General features: G+C 40.1%; 1 protein-coding gene across 1 annotated transcript in view; it reads left to right on the forward strand.

Annotated features, from left to right (window-relative positions):
- The window catches only part of LOC124721971 (leucine-rich melanocyte differentiation-associated protein-like), a 36,889-nt gene that overhangs the window by 5,982 nt on the left and 10,645 nt on the right, over positions 1-20,262 (forward strand). The window contains exons 3-4 of the mRNA XM_047247141.1: positions 4,342-4,481; positions 9,394-9,517. Coding sequence (XP_047103097.1) covers positions 4,342-4,481; positions 9,394-9,517 — 264 coding nt within the window. The remainder of the gene's footprint in view (positions 1-4,341; positions 4,482-9,393; positions 9,518-20,262) is intronic.

Here is a 20,262-nt window from a genome sequence, read left to right on the forward strand (position 1 = left end):
ACTATGCCTTGTAAATTTTTGTAAACAATGAAACAATTCATTGATACATGTATTGAGGATATATTACTTCATAGCTTAAACTCACTCTCTCTCTCTCTCTCTCTCTCTCTCTCTCTCTCTCTCTCTCTCTCTCTGTTAATGTTGCAGCCGGATCTTGTCTCCCTAACCACAGTGACACAGGACCCACTGAGAGAACTCCATTAATGTAACTGTACTGCATTTTGTTGAACAATCATCTAAATCACTGAATGAACTGGGATATATTGAGGTCTGTGCAGTAAAGTATGTCTCCTTAATCCTTTTCTGTTGCCTATCTGCTGCTTTTGGCATGAAATAAATTAAAGTTGGACCTACTCAAAACCATGAGTTTGTACAGAAACATTTCATTGTTGTTCTCCACAAGCTTCACCATTTGGATTCATCGGTCTCTCTCTGACGAGATTCTCCTCTGCCAGAGTAAAATGTCATACAACTGCACATACTTCTAGCTATTCAGTTGCCACGACGAGAGAGAGGGAGAGGGTGAGGGAGAGGGAGGGGGGGGGGGGGAGAGAGAGAGAGAGAGAGAGAGAGAGAGAGAGAGAGAGAGAGAGAGAGAGAGAGGGAGGGGGGGGGGGAGAATGATTATATTCAACAGTATAGCTATACTTTTTGTGCCACTCTGGCCCAGGTAGTGTTAACGAAGAGGAAGGCATAACTGACGTTGTAGTCAGGACATCAGCAGGTGCTTTAGTGTCTCATCAAAGGAGAAAGTAGTGTGGACAGCTTCAAAGTGAATCATTGATGTAAAGTGTCTTAAAAAGTTTTTGTCATACACTTATTGAAGTAAATAAGACATTGGGGACAGTATATGCAGTATTCAGTTAAACAAAAGCATTGAGTTACGTGGACTTTTGCACTCTTGCATAAACTGAAACCTCCAACAGGGCACACATCTATTTTGTGAGTACGTGTTTAACTAACACGTGACCCCAGCTGCGACAGCACTACTTCCCTTTTGTGCTTTAAATCTATCCTTCTCCTATTCTTTTTTTCCCCACTGACTTGCCATTGCACGATCTTTGTGTGCCAGCCATGTTTGGATTTGGGGGGACACTTTTTTCTGTCACTTTATACACCATTTTATCTTTCACTACATGGCCCCCATTGTTGAGCTTTACCTACTATTTCTCTTCAATAACCAAGGCAGATGACTTGCAAATGAAGTGCCTTAAACTTTCTTCCACTGCTGGCTGTTTGGCAACAGAAGTTCCTTTTGAAGGAAAAAATTTATACAATACAGAGAGATATGACCCCCACAATGTTTCCTGGCTATGCCATAGGGGGAACACAGGGCTGAGAGACAAGGAGAGAAATACTCCCCAGAATACTTTGTTTACTCTTGGACCAACAGGGATTCCTTTGTGGCCATAAAACCATTATTCTTTGTTGAACATCTTGAGAACAGGTTTGGGGAAGTAGAAGTGATAAGGAAAATGAAAAAGTCATTAGCTTCTAATTGAAAATGCAGGGCCTGCTCAGTCACAGGCACTGCTTGCCTGTGACAAGCTGGATTCCATTCCTGTTACTATCACCCCCCACCCCCGCCACATAACAGGATATCAACTTCCACCATGACCTCCTTTTACAGACCGATGATGAGTCGCATGCCAGTTTGGAGAGATGGGGTGTGCATTTTGTCTGCCATGTCAAGTGGGGACTAGACAGTAGGGTCGATACTGGGACCTTCATCTTGGTCTTTGAAGGTGACTCATTGGAAAACATCATCATGATGGTGTATCCGTGTGATGTGAAATCATATGTTCCCCTCCCATGCGGTGCTAGAAACGCACAATATTAAAGCACATGTCTTCCCATTGTACACAGGCGCTCTTCGTGCCCCACCCCCAATCTATGTCAACTGTGAGGAACACCATTCTCCTGTTCACTGGACTGCACTGTCTCCCAAAAAGAAAAGAAAATCCAAGAATACAAGACCCTTGATCAACTGGAGTATCAGGAGGTCAAGAAGAAATATGATCATCTGCATCCTGTACATGTGATGATGATTTTTGCTATTGCTACATCATCATCCTCTCTAGCAACAGGACCCTGCCCTTTGCGCCTCCCACATTGGGCCTTTGGGAATTGCTGAACTACATATGCTCCCCTGGCAGTTGGGAGTGTTGACTTCTTCACCCACTGGGGACGTTGATTCCCAACCCCAGGCCAGAAAAGTGACTCCCTTCTCCAGCATCTCTCACCAGGAACGGGTCCTGCAAGATGCTCCCCTCCCAGGATTATGTTGATCTGCAACCAGATCCCAGGCTGTGGCTGTAGGAGCCACATGTTGCTGGTTGTAGGGGCTTCACATTCCTCCTCTGTCACTGAAACTTTTGCAGAATAGGTCTCACCAACATTGAAATCATTCAAGGAGAAGAGGAACAAAAAGATGATGTCCAAGATAAAGATAAATGAGATTCCAGTGGTTCCTGTGATGCTGCACCCTGCGTGTTTAAACTCTGTACCCTTGGCAGAGTTCCTGGTGGCTCCTGTATCACTGGAGCCCCCTCGCCCCCAAAAACCTGCTTCTGAACTGATGTGTATTGATGCCATATCCTTGCAACCAGTGGCAGCAGGCAACCCTGGGGCATATTTGCCTCCTTGGTCCCTTCACACCCCCACAGGATAACAAAAGCATGATCCTCCAGTGGAAATGTCTCAGTTTGTCCCACCACCTGGCTGAGTTACAACATGTCTTATGCATTTCCCCAGCTTTCTGCATGTCCATCCAGGAAACTTAGTTTACAGCATTCCAAACCCTTACCCTCCATGACTATTGGGGCTATTTTAAGAATAAAGTTGACTATGACAGAGTGTCGGTCTGAGTTTGCACATATGTTCTGGACTCTGTCTGCAGTGAACACATGCCACTTGGTACAACTTTGGAGGCTGTGACTGTTTGTATGAGGATGTTTCTCGATTTTACTGTCTGTAATGTGTAGCTCAATCCCGATGGTGAAGTGGCTCAGAACATGTTGTGTGCACTGATTTCTCAGCTCCCCCTACCCTTCCTCATTTTGGGTGACTTCAATGCCAGCAACACTTTGTGGTTTGGAACTATGAACACTGGCTGTGATGAAGCTATCAAAACGTTGCTTGCAGAAATTGATTTTTCTCTCTTGAATATCTGTGACCCTACACACTTCAGTGTGTCATAAGGATCTTATTTGGCCATTTGTCTTTCCATTTGCAACCCTGGTCTTTTCCATTCATGTAGAGTCCATAATGATCTTTGTGACAGATCACCCTGTCTCTCCTTCAACGTCACTAGCCTGGTCGTCCATCCTGATGGGCTCTGGGAAATGCTGACTAGGATGCCTTTGTCCTTTCTCTCACTCTTAGCACCCTACCATGTGAAGATATTCGTGTAGTGGTCTGTCTGGAGTATGCTGTCCAGTCAGCTTTCCCCTGGCATCAACACCTTATCGCTGTCTTCTTCGACTTGCAAAAGCCTTATGATACCACATGCCATCATCACATCTTCTTCACCCTCCATGAGTGGGGTCTCCGGGGCCTGCTCCCAATTTTTTTCTGGAACTTCTTGTAACACTGTACTTTCCATGTAAAAATTGGTGTGTCCCACTGTACCCCCTCCCCCCTCCAACCCCCAAATATACAAAAGTTGGAGTCCTGCTGGGCTCTCTATTGAGTGTGCCCCTTTTTCTAGTGCTATCAATGATCTGGCAGCAGCTGTGGGATATCTCCTCCACTGTGGGTGTGGCTGAATGCTAACTGCAGGATGCCATATGAAAGGCACAGTCCTGAGCTCTCACCCATGGCATCCAGTTTTCAGCTGCCAAGACATGGGTTCTGCACTTCTGTGCTGTCTGTCCTCAACCAGAACTCTGCCTTTATGACCAATTGCTCCATGTTTGGGAGTCTTATAGTGTTTTGGTACTGGTCTTCGTGAGACACTTTGACCTAAAATATCCCACGCTTGGGACAAGCTATCAAATTTTGAGGTGAGGCATCAATCTATTCTGACACTGCTGCACAATCTAGAAATAGTCAACCACCCACTTAATCATATGTGAAGATTATTTTTGCTGTAAATCTGTAGTTGTTAAGCGAGTCGATTGACTTATTCCGAGTTCTTATGTCAACAGTTTGCTTCATATTGCTGTCATTAGTTTTAAATTGTGCATGACTCATTGTGCGAGTACCTCACATAACTTGTATTCTGGTAAATTCTGCAGAAATTATTCATGGTACCCAAAATTGTACAGTGTTACTTAATTTCACGCTGTACAAAAATGCCAATGCAATAAATAAGCATGAAAAAAAGTTTTCTGCTTTTAGATTGTCAACTTAGAGCTCCTGTTGAACAAAATATCAAATAATTTGCCAGCGTTACGGTACCTGAGCCTTTTGGGGAATGTAGCATGTCCAAATCAGCTGTCAGACATGGAAAAAGATGAAGAGGACTACCAAAGATACAGGTAAGCAATTGTGAAAAGGACAGAAAATATTATTCCAAGTAACTGAATATTTTTTTTTTTTTTAGTTTTAGACATTCTTGTCTCTCAGAAGTGAGTACAGCTGGAATTGTGTACATCTGCAAATACCATATAATTTTTCTTTGTCCCGTGCTACAGTTTGTACCTCTGTTAAATGGTGACAGTTACTATTGCTGCAAACTATGTTGCAACTATAGCTAGTGTGGCTAATACCCAAATGTTTTGTTAACAAATGGTATCTGAATCATTTGTATGTGAGCAAGAAGTACAAAGTTAACATTTATAATTGGAGATAAAAATGCAGTACATTAAGGGCATTAGATGTCTATATACACTGGTGTGCAAAACTTGGGGATGAAAGTAACTTTTGCATGATGGATCACTGCCGACTGATGCAGCTCAATGAAACTGGGACCATACATGGAAAGAATTGCTGCAGTAAGTACAGAAGAAAACTGAAAGAAATAAGCAATGAGCCGAGTAGAAATGATTACTGTGCAGTCACTGTGATATATGATGGTCCTCTAGATGTCACAAAAGGTGGCACATGTTTCATAATAGGGAGTGTGTTCACCACGGGTGATAGTGGTTGCTCTGCAACATGCTTCCGTGCTGATCACAAGGTTGGTAAGGAGTTCCTGTGATAGAACATTCCATTCCTCCACCATTGCAGTTGATTATAGCTGGATGGTCTTTGGTGCATGTAAATGTGCTCCAATATGTCTCCCAAACACTACCCACATGTGCTCAATGGGTGACTGCACCATATGGCGAGAGGCAGGAACACTTAATGCACCCAGGAATGTTGTCAAACATGATTGTTTTGGTGGTCCAGGTTTTATGGTGTGGGTATGAATAATGTAGTTACCATGGGAATACTGACTTCCAAATCTTTGACCACGGTACACTCACTGGTCAGTGTTATTGTGTTACTGTACCCCTTCCCCATGTGCATCTTTTCAGGACTGATAGTGTAGAGCACAAGTGGAGTGTGTCGGGAAGACATTGCAGCATGTCTGCATGCACCAATGACCATCCAGCTATAGTCAACCACACCTGTAGAGGAATGTAATGCTCTACCACTCCTTACCAGGCTTGTGATCAGCATAAGAGCACATTGCGGTGCATGCATTGCCATCCATGGTGATCACACACTTTATTAAGAACCATGTCCTGCCTTTCGAATACCCAGGGGATCACCATAAATCATGATGACTTCAGTGTAATATTTCTTTCATTTACCTTCTGTATTTTATTGTAGTGGCTCTTTCTGTGTATGGTCCAAGTTTCATTGAGCTTTGTTACTTGGCAGTAACACATCACATGAAAATTACTTTTGTCCTTATATTGAGAAACGTGCATTTTCATGGAAAATTGAAAAATCAGCACCTGATGTGGAAATAGACATTGTAACTGCAGTTCATAGAGAAATGAATGTAGATCTCTCCATGTTCACTTGGATACAGACTTACATACCTGTTAGTATCTTCAAAGTTCTCCAATAATAGCCTAATATACATATTATACTAGATTGGTTTCATCATAGCAGCACTTATTTGATGAGGTGCTTTATCCCCAGCCTTATAGAAGTAGCTGCGAAATTTCTAGTGTTGATGTGTGATAACAAAGCATTTAGTGATCCATTGCTGATAAAAGAAGAGTCATATTAATGAAAGTATGAGGTGCTGGTGATATAGATTAACGAGTTAACAGTTTGTCCAACTGTCTAGTTGGCCATTACTGTCACTTCATCGTGATTAAAATTAAGAATGATCTCATGTGGGTAAAGTTAACAAATTATACAGTTCCCGTTCAAGTACTTTTTCTCTATTGTTTTTGTAAGTAACCAAAGTGATAAACTAAAAGAATATTTGGCTGAGAGGTCCGAGAACATGATATTGGACAACTAATTTTCAACAAAAGTGGAAGTAAAATCGGTATTCACACTACTGTTCTCAATATACATAACAGATACACTGCAGTGCCCTGATTGTTATCTGAAAGGTGCTGTTACTGGATGCTCATAAGGAAATGCAGAATTTGGTGTACTGAGTAGTAGTTTTCTTTAAATGTGGGTAAATGAAAGATGATGCCCACGACAAAGAGAGGGAAATAATTACTATTAAAAACAGTCTTGATCACGATTTATTTTATAAGGTGACCGGTTTCGACCACTACTGTGGTCATCTTCAGACCATTGAGTGGAAACCCCTTTCTGTTGGAGAATCACAACAGAAAGGGGTTTCCACTCAATGGTCTGAAGATGACCACAGTAGTGGTCGAAACCGGTCACCTTATAAAATAAATCGTGATCAAGACTGTTTTTAATAGTAATTATTTACAAGACATTGATCACTGCTGTTCCCATAATGCATTCAAAAGTAAAGAGAGGGAACCTGTAGGCGTGTAATGGCAAAATTCTGAAGCCTATCTCATTGTTTAAATGTTTGGTGATAAGACTATGAAGTGGCATGAAGATATAAAATCAGTTGTAGGGAAGGCAAATACAAGACTTGAATTTACTGGAAGTGCCCTGGAAAAGTGTAGGGCACCTGTAAAGGAAATTAAACATATGTCACTTGTGAGACATTTCCCACAGTACCACTCCACTCTTATCAAGTAAACATTTAATAAAGTTGGAGATGGGTTGCTAGAATTGTAACCTATGTAGAAATGCTGCAGAAATGGCCTGAGAACTTAAATGGAACTGTTTGGGAGAAAGGAAGTATTGTTATGGTAAAACTCTCTTAGGTAAATTTAAAGGCCAGTACTCAAGGGGACTTTGCAACTGTTGTGCTACCTCCATTGTGTAACTTGCAGGAAGACTGTTAGAATAAGAACATATATATTGAGGTATGTAATGAGACAAACATACTGTCTTTTCGTCCGTGTTTTATTTGTGAATAGAACAGCAAAGAAAGTTACTCATCTTGGTTCAGAATGTGCAGCACTGTGCTCTGTACAGTGGCTTGGAAAGTATATATGTAGATGTGGAAGCTGTTGTGCAGACATTACAAAACATGTGAATTTGAGTGTCATATGTTTAAGTTCTGCATCATAAAAGCTGTCAAATATTTGTTTAATCTTTACAGTTCTATTTAGATGGAGAAATTGATTCCTGACATTTATTTTCAGTTATTGGCTGTGAATGTAATGCAGAAAAGTTCAGTTTTAAAGAAGTGTCATAAGTTTTATGGCAAAAGGGAATGCAATGGCCAGTTGATGTGAACCAAGGTATTGGAATCAGTTTGTTAAACTAGTAACTCCTTGAAATGTTCTCCTGTGTGATTTACTTGCTTAACCTGCAGGTCCTCTCATACATCGGATCAGAGTATTTACACATGTAGGAACATGTACCGTTGGACTAACATCCTCTAACATTATCACATGGGAGATGTACTGGTACACAAGACCATTACATTCAGGTCTTGAAAGCTGTTAGGCCCTTCCATCTCCAATGTGCAGATACATTGTCTTTGTATGTGTCTCGCAAGAAGACAGTCCATGTTAGTAGACCTTGCCCTATGTAGACTGCATGAGATGTCTAATCATTTCAGTCTGTTGGAAAAGGTATACATTGTTTAAGTCATCACAGATGCCTGATGAGCGTGTGACAGAACTCTTACATGTTGTGAGTCTCTCGGAGTTACAGAGACAGTTCCTTTCAGGATAAATGCACAGTGTGTTGTAACAATTTATCTGTACAAAGTATAGTGCAACTACATAGTCACTCATTGTTCTACATCAGATTTTTACTTCCACCTCTATTTGGGACAAGTGTCTTAGACATAAGTAACTGTCAATTCTCCTGCAATACACATTATTGTTATTCCATGATGCAGCTGAAACAATCTTTCTCCAGGAGCCAATCATTGCTCTTTGTCTGAGACCCTCAAAATCCAAGCATATTAATGCTATGTACAATTTACTGCTGATATCTAATCTACCTAAGTTGGTTTATCACATATGACATCTGAAGCATTTTAATTTGCCTGGATTACTGCTAGACAGCGACTATCCTTGCAGGAAAAACTAATTCCTGCAAGCACTGTTTTCAGAACCATCATAAATTTCTTGTAAGAGAACTGCTCTGTCACAAATTTACTCTTACTTTTAAATTAAATCTTGCTGTTTACATCAGAGAGGACATTAAAATTTGCATTGTAACTCAGATTTGCTTGATGAAAATCAAAGGTTCATTTTTAGGCCTGCTCTAGCATGTAGTTTTAATCCTTCACTGTCTTATATTTGTAGATGTAGACTCATTACCATCTGTTTGACATGATCTTAATAAGTGTGTCCTAGTTGTACTAAATATGAATATTTGTGTGTTACAAATTGAAGACTATTTTCTCCATGTGAACAATAAAGCTTGTGGTTATTTAGTTTTGATAGTTACAACATTTAGCCACACATTTTATAACTGAATCTGTTTCCATATATAATATTTTAATGCTGTTTCCTGTTTTGAATGGACTCTACAGTTTGTTGACCAAGTCATGTTTTCATTACTTTATCAAAGATAACTTTTCTGTTTAAATTGTAGTTGTTTTCCTAGAATGAAATTCAATGGATTAGTAGTGTTATGTAATACTATTCACAAATTTGGAAGAGCCTGAATCAGTTATCTTCATTCAAGTGATTTGTGTCTATCCAAAGCAGGCCTAGCTGAAGATCAGTGCCATTTCTTGAGAAAAGTCACATCCATATCATTAATCTAGTTTTGATGAAACTCTGGCAGAGAGTTTTTAATGTCAGAACTAATGTACCCACTCCCCCTCCCCCCTCCATCCCTCTAGTGGTGGAAGTAGGGGTACAGGGGAAGGCAATAAAGAAAAAAGGATGCTGTGGAGTGATAGCATTCTTTATTATATATGTGTATTTTTTGTTGTAGGTACTATGTACTATATAGACTACCTAATCTTCAGTTTCTTGATTCAACAAAGGTAACAACTGAAGAGCGTTTGGAAGCTACTCGCAGAGGTCAGTTGATGAAGGTGGTCTGCCCCACAAATGTGGTATGTACTTTAAAAGTAACTTTTACTCTTAAGTAATATGTCATTTTCCTGCAGAGAGATATGGTACTGAATTCAGTACAACATAAGATTTATTTCACATAAACAGGACTGAGTTGCAACTGGGATACTGATGTATCATTATTAGCTGCACTGTAGCAAGGTCTTTGCGAGTTTATTAAACAAAGATCTGGATTCCATGATTTGTCCAGGTTGAAACCACTATCTCTGGCAATTAAATTCTTCACCAAACGAATTTCAGCTGGTTCTTTCACCACAGAGTCCTGAAAAGATGAAGACAGTGCAAGAATTTCAACATTTTCATACCACATGGAGTGACTGGTGTTTGTGTAGTGCTCAGCCACAGCTGATTTATTGGGCTGTAAGAGCTAGGTGTACCTACAGTGTTCCATGCATCTTTCATGGACTGTACTATGTCCGATGTATGAAATGTATGAAAGCTCCACTCCCTGAGGATTTTGTAAACATTAGGATTGTAAAGGATCAAGACATCTTTGGTGGAACTCCAAAAATTGCTACTGTCTTCGATGGAGGGCGAAAAATCACTTTGTGCTTAGTGGGAATCCAACCAAATTTTGAGAACAGGCTTCCAACATGTGGCAGGAAAGCTATGGATTTGGACCATACCAACACATTTATACAATTTTTCATGTGTATACTGATGTTCCACATTAACTGGTAACTAAGCTAACACAAAGTACTGTACCTTAAACCAGAATTAAACTAGCACATAAGTAGCATTACACAATCCGAAATATACTAAATATGCTCTATAACACGAATCCATTCAAAAAAAATGTCAGTAAGATTGCTGTGAACTTTACCAAAATTTAGACACTATGACGATTGTGTAAAACCTGAAGGCTATTTATATGATGGGTGTAGCAGCTGTTAAGAAACAATTTTACTGCCATATTTTCCACTGCCTTGGTAGTGCATGATTGAATTGTGAAGTGTATAACCAGTTTGACTATGTACTTATGGCAGAAAAACAGACTTAAATATGTCACAATGAATCATGACAAAACACACGCCCTTTTTCTGAAGTTTTGTGAGTTATTCGGAGTTTACCTCACTTCCTAGTCATCAAGACTTTTGATACTGCCTTTCCCGGAGACTACTGAATAATTGTAGAACATAATGAAAGATGTCACATTTAATTTGAGCACTAGCAAAATATGGACCCATTTTCATTGTACCTCCTCCACCTTGTCATTTTTTTAGGGCCTTATATGCTCACATTGCAAAACCAAATATAGCTTTTTAAGCAGCTTAAAACATGGTCTTTTTAATGAAAATGGCTTAAAAGATTAGTTTCTTGATGACTGGGCCTACAGTGAACTATATGTCTTGAAAGGACATTGCAAGTAAGATTCCAGTATCACTGCTTAATGCGTTTATTGATTATTATGACAGCTGTTTTGGAAGATTTCAGTTTTCAAGTACGTCTACGTTGTCCTGATGTATATATAACATCTGATGAGATAGTATCTGGTGATATTTCCTGTATTTTTTGACAGTTATCATTATAGATGTTTTATATTTACGTAGTACATATGTAAATATAGAACATCTATGATAGGAACTGTCAAGAAAATACAAGGAATATTTACAGTATCATATCAAAATATTGCAACCCCCCCTTCAGGGGTCCACAACTCTTTTGTGGATACGTGAGTGGCAAACACGGGACCTTGAGCTAGTGCGGCTCTCCTTCCTTTCCGGGCTGCTTACCTTCCTTTTCCACATCCTTCCCCGTCTCCCATCCTTCCCCGTCTCCCATCCTTCCCTGCCCCCTCCCCCCACCTCTTCCCTTCCCCTTCTCCCTCTCTTCAGGAGTATGTTTAGTGCCTACGTCCGGAGATGGACACTTGTAACTGTAAGACATAGTTTTTCTTCTTTGCTCTCTCTGCTGGAAAGTCTCTGTCACCTCTGTGTCCTTCTCTTTTGTTGCTTCTTCTCTTTACCCTCTTCTCCACTGCAGCATTTTGAGACCTCTCTTCTTTCCTTTTCTGTGCTCCTCCCTTTCTCTTCCTTTCATAGGCATACAAGTAGGACAAGTACGTACTCCCTGGTAAAGGTCAGGCCCAGCAAGGGGTGATTACCCAAGCTGGTACCTTCCGAACGTGCCGATTGGTCCCTCCCTTCGTCTGTTTCTCAGGAGGTGTGACCTGAGGTGTGGACAATCATCTAAGGCAGGAGTGCCCTCAGAGAAGGCCCCCACAAGGAAGGAGTGCGCCATTGGAGATGCCGGTAATCATGGGGGGATACTTTTACAATGGTTTCCTCTACTCTTACAACTTCTGCCCACAAGAGAAAGCTTGAGGAGTCTCAGCCATGGACAGTTATTCCATCAGTGCCAAAGTTCCTAGTTGTTTCACTGTTTGACAAAAGTCAAGACTTCTCCACAGTCAACCCTTTCATTATTCAGAAAGGTGTCGATGCAATTGCTGGTCCTGTAAAGTCTTGTTCCCGATTACAAAATGGCACCTTGTTGTTAGAAACAGTCAGTGCCCTCCAGGCACAAAAATTGCTGCAAACTACACTGCTACACACCTTCCCTGTTTAGGTGGAGGCACACCGTACTTTAAATTCATCACGCTGGGTGGTTTGGACACACTCAACGGATTATCCAACGAGGACATTCAACACTATATGTCTGACCAGAGCGTAACCGCCATACATTGAGTCATGAAAAGGGTTGACAAGGACTTGGTACCGACCCGTGCTCTCTTCTTGATGTTTGAAAGAGTTCAACTTCCATCGAACATTAAAGCAGGATATGAGATCATTTCAGTTTGCCCTTATATCCCCAACCCTATGCGTTGCTATCGGTGTCCACAGTTTAATCTTACCAGCCAGTCGTGTTCCAATCTGGCCAAATGCGTTACATGTGGCAGGGATGCCCATGAGGGTGATTGTCCACCTCCATCCTCTCATTGCATCAACTCTATGGGTGACCACGCTGCTTCTTTTAGAGATTGCCCTGTTTTCAAAGATAAACGAGTTATCCAGGAAATCCGAGTGAAGGAAAAGGTGTCCACATTTGCTGTTCATAAGTTATTCGCCAGTAGAAAGACCACTGTGCTCCCAGCTGGTAAATATAGCACTGTCCTTGCATCACCTCGGCGTACTAAGGAGGGGTAGCCACACAGACTTGTGATCTCATCTTTAGCACTATGGTCATCAGATTGGCCAGCCCAAAAATCGCCCATTCATCTTCCACTATCACCTGCTGATTCTCAGGCTCTCACTTCATCGGCCCCTGCTAAATCACGGGCCTCAAAATCGGATGCCTGGACTTCCAAAAAAGAGCCTACTCGCAAAGATTTTTTTATGTACCCCAAGAATAGTAACCCCCCCCCCCCTCCATAGTTTATTATCGGACATGTGCTGCTTTATGCGCACAAATGGAGGATGGGAGGATGTCACATTTATTTACACCGATGGCTCAAAGACCACATTTAGTGTTGGGAGTGCCTGTATTGTTGGCGACACCCCTAATAGATTTCGGCTTCCCAACCAATGTTCAGTTTTTACTGCGGAGCTTTATGCTGTTCTCCGACTGTCCAATACATCCATTGCCATAAGCGGCTACAGTATATTATATGTTTGGCTTCGCTCAGCTCTCTTCTCAACCTCCAAGCTCTTTATCCCATCCACCCTCTGTTCCACTGGATTTAGGACAGATTCTACTTGCTCCACTTGGAGGGGGGAGTCTCTGTGGCATTACTCTGGATCGCAGGGCACTTTGATATCCGCGGAAATGAGGCAACCAATATAGCGGCCAAGGCTGCAGTCTCTCTTCCTCGGCCCGCTGTTCACATGGTTCCATTTGCTGATCTGCAGAGCGTTTTATGTCGTTGTGTTACTCTTTTATGGCACACACATTGGTCTACACTTCCCGATAATAAATTATGAGATGTAAAAGCTCTTCCATGTGCTTGGGCCTCTTCCTCCTGGCCTCGTCATCGAGAGGAGGTAATTTTAACTAGACTCCGGATAGGGCACTGTCCTTTTAGACATCAACATCTTTTAAATGGTGATCCTCTCCCACTTTGTCCTCACTGTTCTCAACTGTGGACAGTGAGACACCTTTTACTTCAGTGCCCCTATTTTAATCCGCTACGCACCCGTTTATAGTTATCGCCTGATATATCTTCCCTTTTAGCAGATGACATGTGCTGCGGTGGCCCTGTGTAATGTTAAGCTCCCTCTATACGGCTTAAGCGTTTTCATGGACTTACTTGTTGAAGAATGCTGGTTCTGCTTTCTTGCAGTGCCAATGTCTCTGCTAGCACCGGACGCTTCTCCGAAGATTTCACTGCTAGGAAGGGGAAATTTTCACTCTCTCTCTCTCTCTCTCTCTCTCTCTCTCTCTCTCCTTATTTAAAAATACGCTACTCGTGGAATATTATTCAATGCACCAGAATATATTTATTTCCACTTTCTACAAAAAAACAACTAAACTTTACGACGTAGATCAGTAATTACACATTTTTGAACACAATGAATACATAAGCTTTTATTGTGGCTAACTATCCACGTCCAGTCCACGTACTCTCAACAGCTGTTCAACGTCTACTAAACAGTCACTATCTCGAGTCACTCCATTTGTTTTTCAACAATACAAAGCTACATTACTCCTTGCAGCCGGCCACGGAGCTTCCGGGCTGTATGTGTGTATTCTTGGCAGGTCGCGCTGAACACTGGCCAGCGCCGACAAATTTTCTCCCTTCCAGTTTCGCCTACACAAACAATAAATGGGTGCAGTATCCCATACTCATCCTTACGCCCTGCTTTAAAATAACACGTGTTTGAAAAGGCTGGAACACAAGTGTCTCCAGACTTTCGTGAAATTCTGGGAGCACTACAGTGCTCAGCTGATCGCGTCCTTGATTTTATCAGTGTCAGTGAGATGAGGTCGGTCATTTGAAGCTCTTATTTGGGGAATACAACCCCCCCCCCCCCCCCCTTCAATAGTAGTTTTCTAAGATTTCCTTCTGTTTTTAGTTTCCCTCCTGCTTGAGTTTTGCTCTTGTTGCTGCTGATTTCACATTCGTTTTTTTTACCCTTCCCTAAGCCACAGACTGCAGCACTTATGACCGTAGCAGTTTTGCACCCTAAAACCATGACAAAAAACAAAAAAAGTTACATATAGACACACACACATGTCAGGACAATGTAGACATACTTGAAAATGGAAATCCTCCAAAATAGCTGTCGTAATAATCAATAAATGCTTTAAGCAGTGATACTGGAAACTTGCTTACAATGGTTTAAAAGAGTTTGCTGAAGACACTTTTTTTTGTAAAAGTGGGCCAAAAGTAGCCTTTTTGTCATTTGTAGAAAAATTGTCATGTTTGCCCTCACTTTGTAAACTATTGGAAAGTAGTAGGTGAATGAAATTGTGTATTCTAAGATCTTGTATTGGTAAGTTATTATGTTTAAGGTTTCAGTTGTACCCCACAATTACTTCTGGAGATATAAAAAGCTAAACTTCACATTTTTTTAATGCCTATTTTTTTGGCCAACTTTGCTTCAAATTATCCATATGCAATCACTCAGGAAGGCTTTTTCTGTGTTATTTCACTTAAGAGAGCACAAAAAGGTGTACAAGATGACCAAGTTTCATTTCTTTCAAGAAAATATTGCCGGAGATATTATGGCTCAAATTTGCCGAAAACTCACTGGTGCAGTGTTGATAGCTGCACTATGGGGCCAAACAAATGACTAAATCTCCAGAAGTATTGAATTGATGATCATCATAGTAACATGTGCTTTCTTGGGTGTCAAGCAGAACAACTGATATAACATGGCCGAATTTGTTAACTGTTAGGGTAGGCCCACTGTCTCTGCTACTCATTGTGGTTGTACATCACTAGATTAACTGAACAATAATTATACAGAATTACAATTAACTACAGGTGCGTGGTTGACAGGGAAGCCCACACACACACACACACACACACACACACACACACACACACACTCACACACTCTCTCTCTCTCTCTCTCTCTCTCTCTCTCTCTCTCTCTCTCTCTCTCTCCACAATTTGGACCGCCATGTCAATTGATAAAATGATACCACTGTGAATAACAAAGAAAAGAAAGAGTAATTTATTTAATTAAATGTATAGCTGTGGGTGGCTAATTTTTTAATTATAGGGAATCATATTAAGTAAGATGTGTCACAAACACTGACATACCTGAAAAAAAATTCTGTTGTATGCTTTGTGTATGCACTCAACCTCAAGAATTAACGTCTAGGTTAATACTGCAATATGCTATTAATGAATGCTGCAACTTACTATCTATCAACAGAATTTCTAAACTTTATTCAGCAAAACTCATTGTTGCTGACAAGATAGCTTATTATCTGCATACAGTGACATAAACTTGCAATTTGTATTCTGAGTGTGAAATGGTAATAATGTTCTATGGCATGATATGAGTGAGTGGTCTGGTAACCATTATCGTATGGTAATATTCCATGACATAAAAACAGATGTTCATGTTATTTGTGTAATAACTAGCTGTGAACTAAATTGCTTTTAATTTCTTTCTTTATTTTTGTGTTTTGCAAGAGCTAGGGTTATGCGTATCTGTCCTTGTAGCAGCATAGGTGGTCGCTACCGTAAGTACCACTGCCATCTATATTCAAAGTCATGAACGAAGGCCATCAAGTTTGGACTCATTCTGTGCACTTGATGTCATGAATTCTCTGACAGCCAGTGGGCATTCAGTAGTGTCATGAGTCCTCTGCTGTGAGTGTTATAGTCAATGCAAGCATTAAATCTGATTTTAGTGAGTTTCTCAGTGAATTTTTATTGCATTTGCCGCATGTTGTCATGGCTGATGATGATGGTAAGCAACGGATTCTACGTAAACAAACAATAAACATAATTTGCAGGATACATACTTTCTTCAAGTGCAAAACCCCTGTATGCACGCACTGCAACTGTCGTCTGGAACCCACAGTGCTGTAACCCCCATCTGTGCCTCGCCATGCACAGGCTTCCTTCATTCATGAATCGGACAATAGTTCAATTGCTTCAATGACAGGTGAATAACATTGAAAAGTGTATTGTACTCGATGTATGTTATTACATTCCTCTGTCAGGAAGGGAGGGCCAACTCCTTGGTGAGTGTGTTCCGTGCTTTTAATTTTAACTGCATACTAGTTTTTTGTACTAGCCAATAGGTAAGCTCATGTGTATTTTCATGGAGTAGTGGCTTGCTTAGATTTTAGTTACTGATTAGCTGTCAGTTGAGATATAGCTACAGGTGTGAGCAATTGGCTCTCCTCACCTATGATTGGCTTGCTATGTTTGTATATAAATTTGGAAACACAAGCCACAGTAATTCACAAAATATATGAAACGAATGTTAATATAAGGTGCATTCAAAAAGAAATGAGCTGGAGGCATAATTACAGAAACCAGTACCTGTATGTTAGAATGTGTCACAACTGCCAGGGCCAATACTTCTAACATACAGGTACTGGTTTCTGTAATTATGCCTCCAGCTCATTTCTTTTTGAATGCCCCTTGTATGTCAAGAGGCTTTCCACATGTCCAAGTAGTGAAAAAATTCTCATTTATTCACAAAATTAGGTGTTATAATGCATTTTCCATATCTGCAGGCGAAGTCGATGCACAGTACACACTGTGACTATGAGGCTCCCGTAAAATGAATAAAAGAAGTTGACCATCACACAGTCTCCCCTTAGACTCCCCTTAGACTAATTTGCAAATTTGTAGATTGAAAACTTCCATGAAAAAACATTAAGTTGGAAAAGAGTAAAAAGAATCAAGCCATGGACATTGGCAGTGGGTAACTTGGACTGTCTCATTCAACTCACTTCAACTATTTCATAAAGTAGTTAGTATGTTGACATTTGTAACAAATATTATTATATTATACTTCTTAAATTGCTTTACAGACAATACAAATACATTTGTAAATGGTCAAAAGACAGGACTACATCTGTTCTAATTCCTCTTCATATAAAAAGGTTCAATTATGGACTGCTCCAATTATCAGATCATAGTATTACTATTGCATACTAGCAAAGTCCTCCTGTACATAATGAATCAGCACCTAAAGACATTTCTGCAATCTCAGATGTCTGCAGAATGAGCACGTTTTGTGACAGGTAAAGGTACATGAGAAGCAGTCACGAATTTGAGGCAGATAATAGAAAAATCTCATGAGTTTTGTTTACCTGTCTTCACTTACATCCTAGATTAAAAAGGTGTTTGTTAGAAGAAAGGTCAGTGTTGGCTGTAATTTTGCTGGTTTATTGACAGCAAAATTGATTTTCAATCACATAGTGATCATCTTCAGTGCTGTAGTGTACAAATTAAACTCATAGGCACTGGTGTCAAGTTATCGTCAGCAACCAAAGCTATGTAACGATCACAATAACTCATTGCGATCGTTACATAGTTTTGGTTGCTGATGATAACTTGACACCAGTGCCTGTGAGTTTAATTTGTACACTACAGCACAGAAGAGGATCACTATGTGATTGAAAATCTATTTTGCTGTCAATAAACCATCAAAATTACGGACAACGCTGACCTTCATTCTACTTTCACATATATGGTCGTTGTGCACACAGCACTCTATGGAGTTGCCAATGAATAAAATTTTGCCTAGCTGGGCATGTTTGTTTGTTTGTGTCATGTGGGACAAGATGTGGCATGTGCTAAATGAATTTGTGTTTCCAAAACACCTAGTATCATTACTAAAATGCCTTTATAACAGCCATACTTCAAGCATAAGGGTTGGTGGTGAATACTTGGACTTTTTCGATGTGACAAATGGTGTTAGACAAGACTATATCCCATCAACTCTATAACATGTATGCAAACTGTGTCATCAGGAGCACACTGGATGGATGAGATGGTAGAATTTCAGTTAGCAACTAGAAAATCAATAATCTACATTTTCCGGCTGATACTACCCTCATTGTAGGAAGTGAGGTAAAACTTGGTGATTTGTTTCCCAGAGTGAAGACTATAAGTTTAAATTTCAATCAAGAGATGAACATGAAAAGGAGCAAACTAATGGTTATTAATTGCCAAGATTTAGATGTAATCTGTCATACAGGTTGCTTAAAGGATGTGGAGGTAGAGAATGATTGTGTATAACTAGGACACTGGAAAGTGTGCTAAGGAAATAAAATAATAAATCATCTTTTGCCAAGCAGCAATGGTTTAACTCATTAAGTTCTGACAGAACTGTGCAATATCCAGAACAACAAAGATGTGCTTGCTGTTACCACTTGTATGGCTGCAAGCCCTGGCCCTGAAAGCTAGTGACAAAGGCTGAAGTAATGGCTTTGAGATGCAGTGTTGGTGGAAGACATTACATCTGTATGATAGCGAGAAAGAAAAACTGTTTCTTCCATTATAGAAGAACATAGAATCACAAGAAGTTAATCATTTTGTGCCAGTCAAAGATACTTTCAGTTAATTGGGCATATTTTGAGAAGAGAAGGCATCTTGCAAGGTAAAATTGAAAGCAGAAAGCCATTACGAAGAGCAGCAAGTGGATGGCTGGGTCAAGGAAAGAAAATTACCAGTGTATCTCTTCAGATTATATTAGGAAGAGCTGAAGATTGCTATGCATGGGAAGGTCTAATTGAAGATTCAGTTACTTACGAAGTGAGTCAAGAAATGAGGTCATGTAAACTGATTAATGATGATAAATAACTCTAAACATTGAATCATTAATGTCATTTATCAGATTACTTTTGAATACATTATGGGAAAGGCAGTGATCAATGTCTTACAAATATTTACTATTAAAAACAGTCTTGATCACTATTTATTTATCAGGTGACTGGTTTCGACCACTACTGTGGTCATCTTCAGACCATTGAGTAGGAACCTATTTCTGTTGGAGAATCACTCTCCAACAGAAATAGGTTCCTACTCAATGGTCTGAAGATGACCACAGTAGTGGTCGAAACCGGTCACCTGATAAAGGAATCATGATAAAGACTGTTTTTAATAGTAAATATTTATCAGATTGCTGCAGAGAATAACTACTGTAGCAAACAAGTCTGTGTTTATTCATTTACTAATACAAATGAATGCGAACATGCATAACAAGTTTGAACCTGATAAACCAGGATTACAGGGCATATTCTGTGACAAATATTTGCAGGGTCAGTGCTAAATGTCAATTATGATAGAGTTTTAAACTTCAGTTTCAACATTTTATTGACATGGAACCAGCATCTTTTTTACTATTCCATGAAGCATTTATTAACGAGTCTGTCAACAGTTGCAGTTCATATGTTTGGTGAGCAGTTTATAACCAACTTTTTCATTTTCAAGCCTGGCCAACTGAGGCTGCACTGAAGGTGCCTAATCTTAATAATAAACATCAAAATGGCAATACATGGTGTATAAAATGTTCGCAGAATGACTGTCACAATCCACATGTGCCTCTTAGCACGTAAAAATCAAACTCATTCTGAGATCATTTTATAAAGCACGTATTGCCATTTTTACGTTTATTGTTAACTGTACTTCCACAGTAGGCCAGGCTTGAAAAATGAACCAGCTGGTTCGAAACTAGTTGCCAAATGTATGTACTTGAACCAGCTGGTTCGAAACTAGTTGCCAAATGTATGTACTGCACCTGTTGGCAGATTCGTTAATAAACACATAATGCAATTTGAAAATTCAATCAGCACTATTACAGTACAA

This window comes from Schistocerca piceifrons, chromosome X, assembly GCF_021461385.2.
Source record: "Schistocerca piceifrons isolate TAMUIC-IGC-003096 chromosome X, iqSchPice1.1, whole genome shotgun sequence".
Taxonomy (NCBI): domain Eukaryota; kingdom Metazoa; phylum Arthropoda; class Insecta; order Orthoptera; family Acrididae; genus Schistocerca; species Schistocerca piceifrons.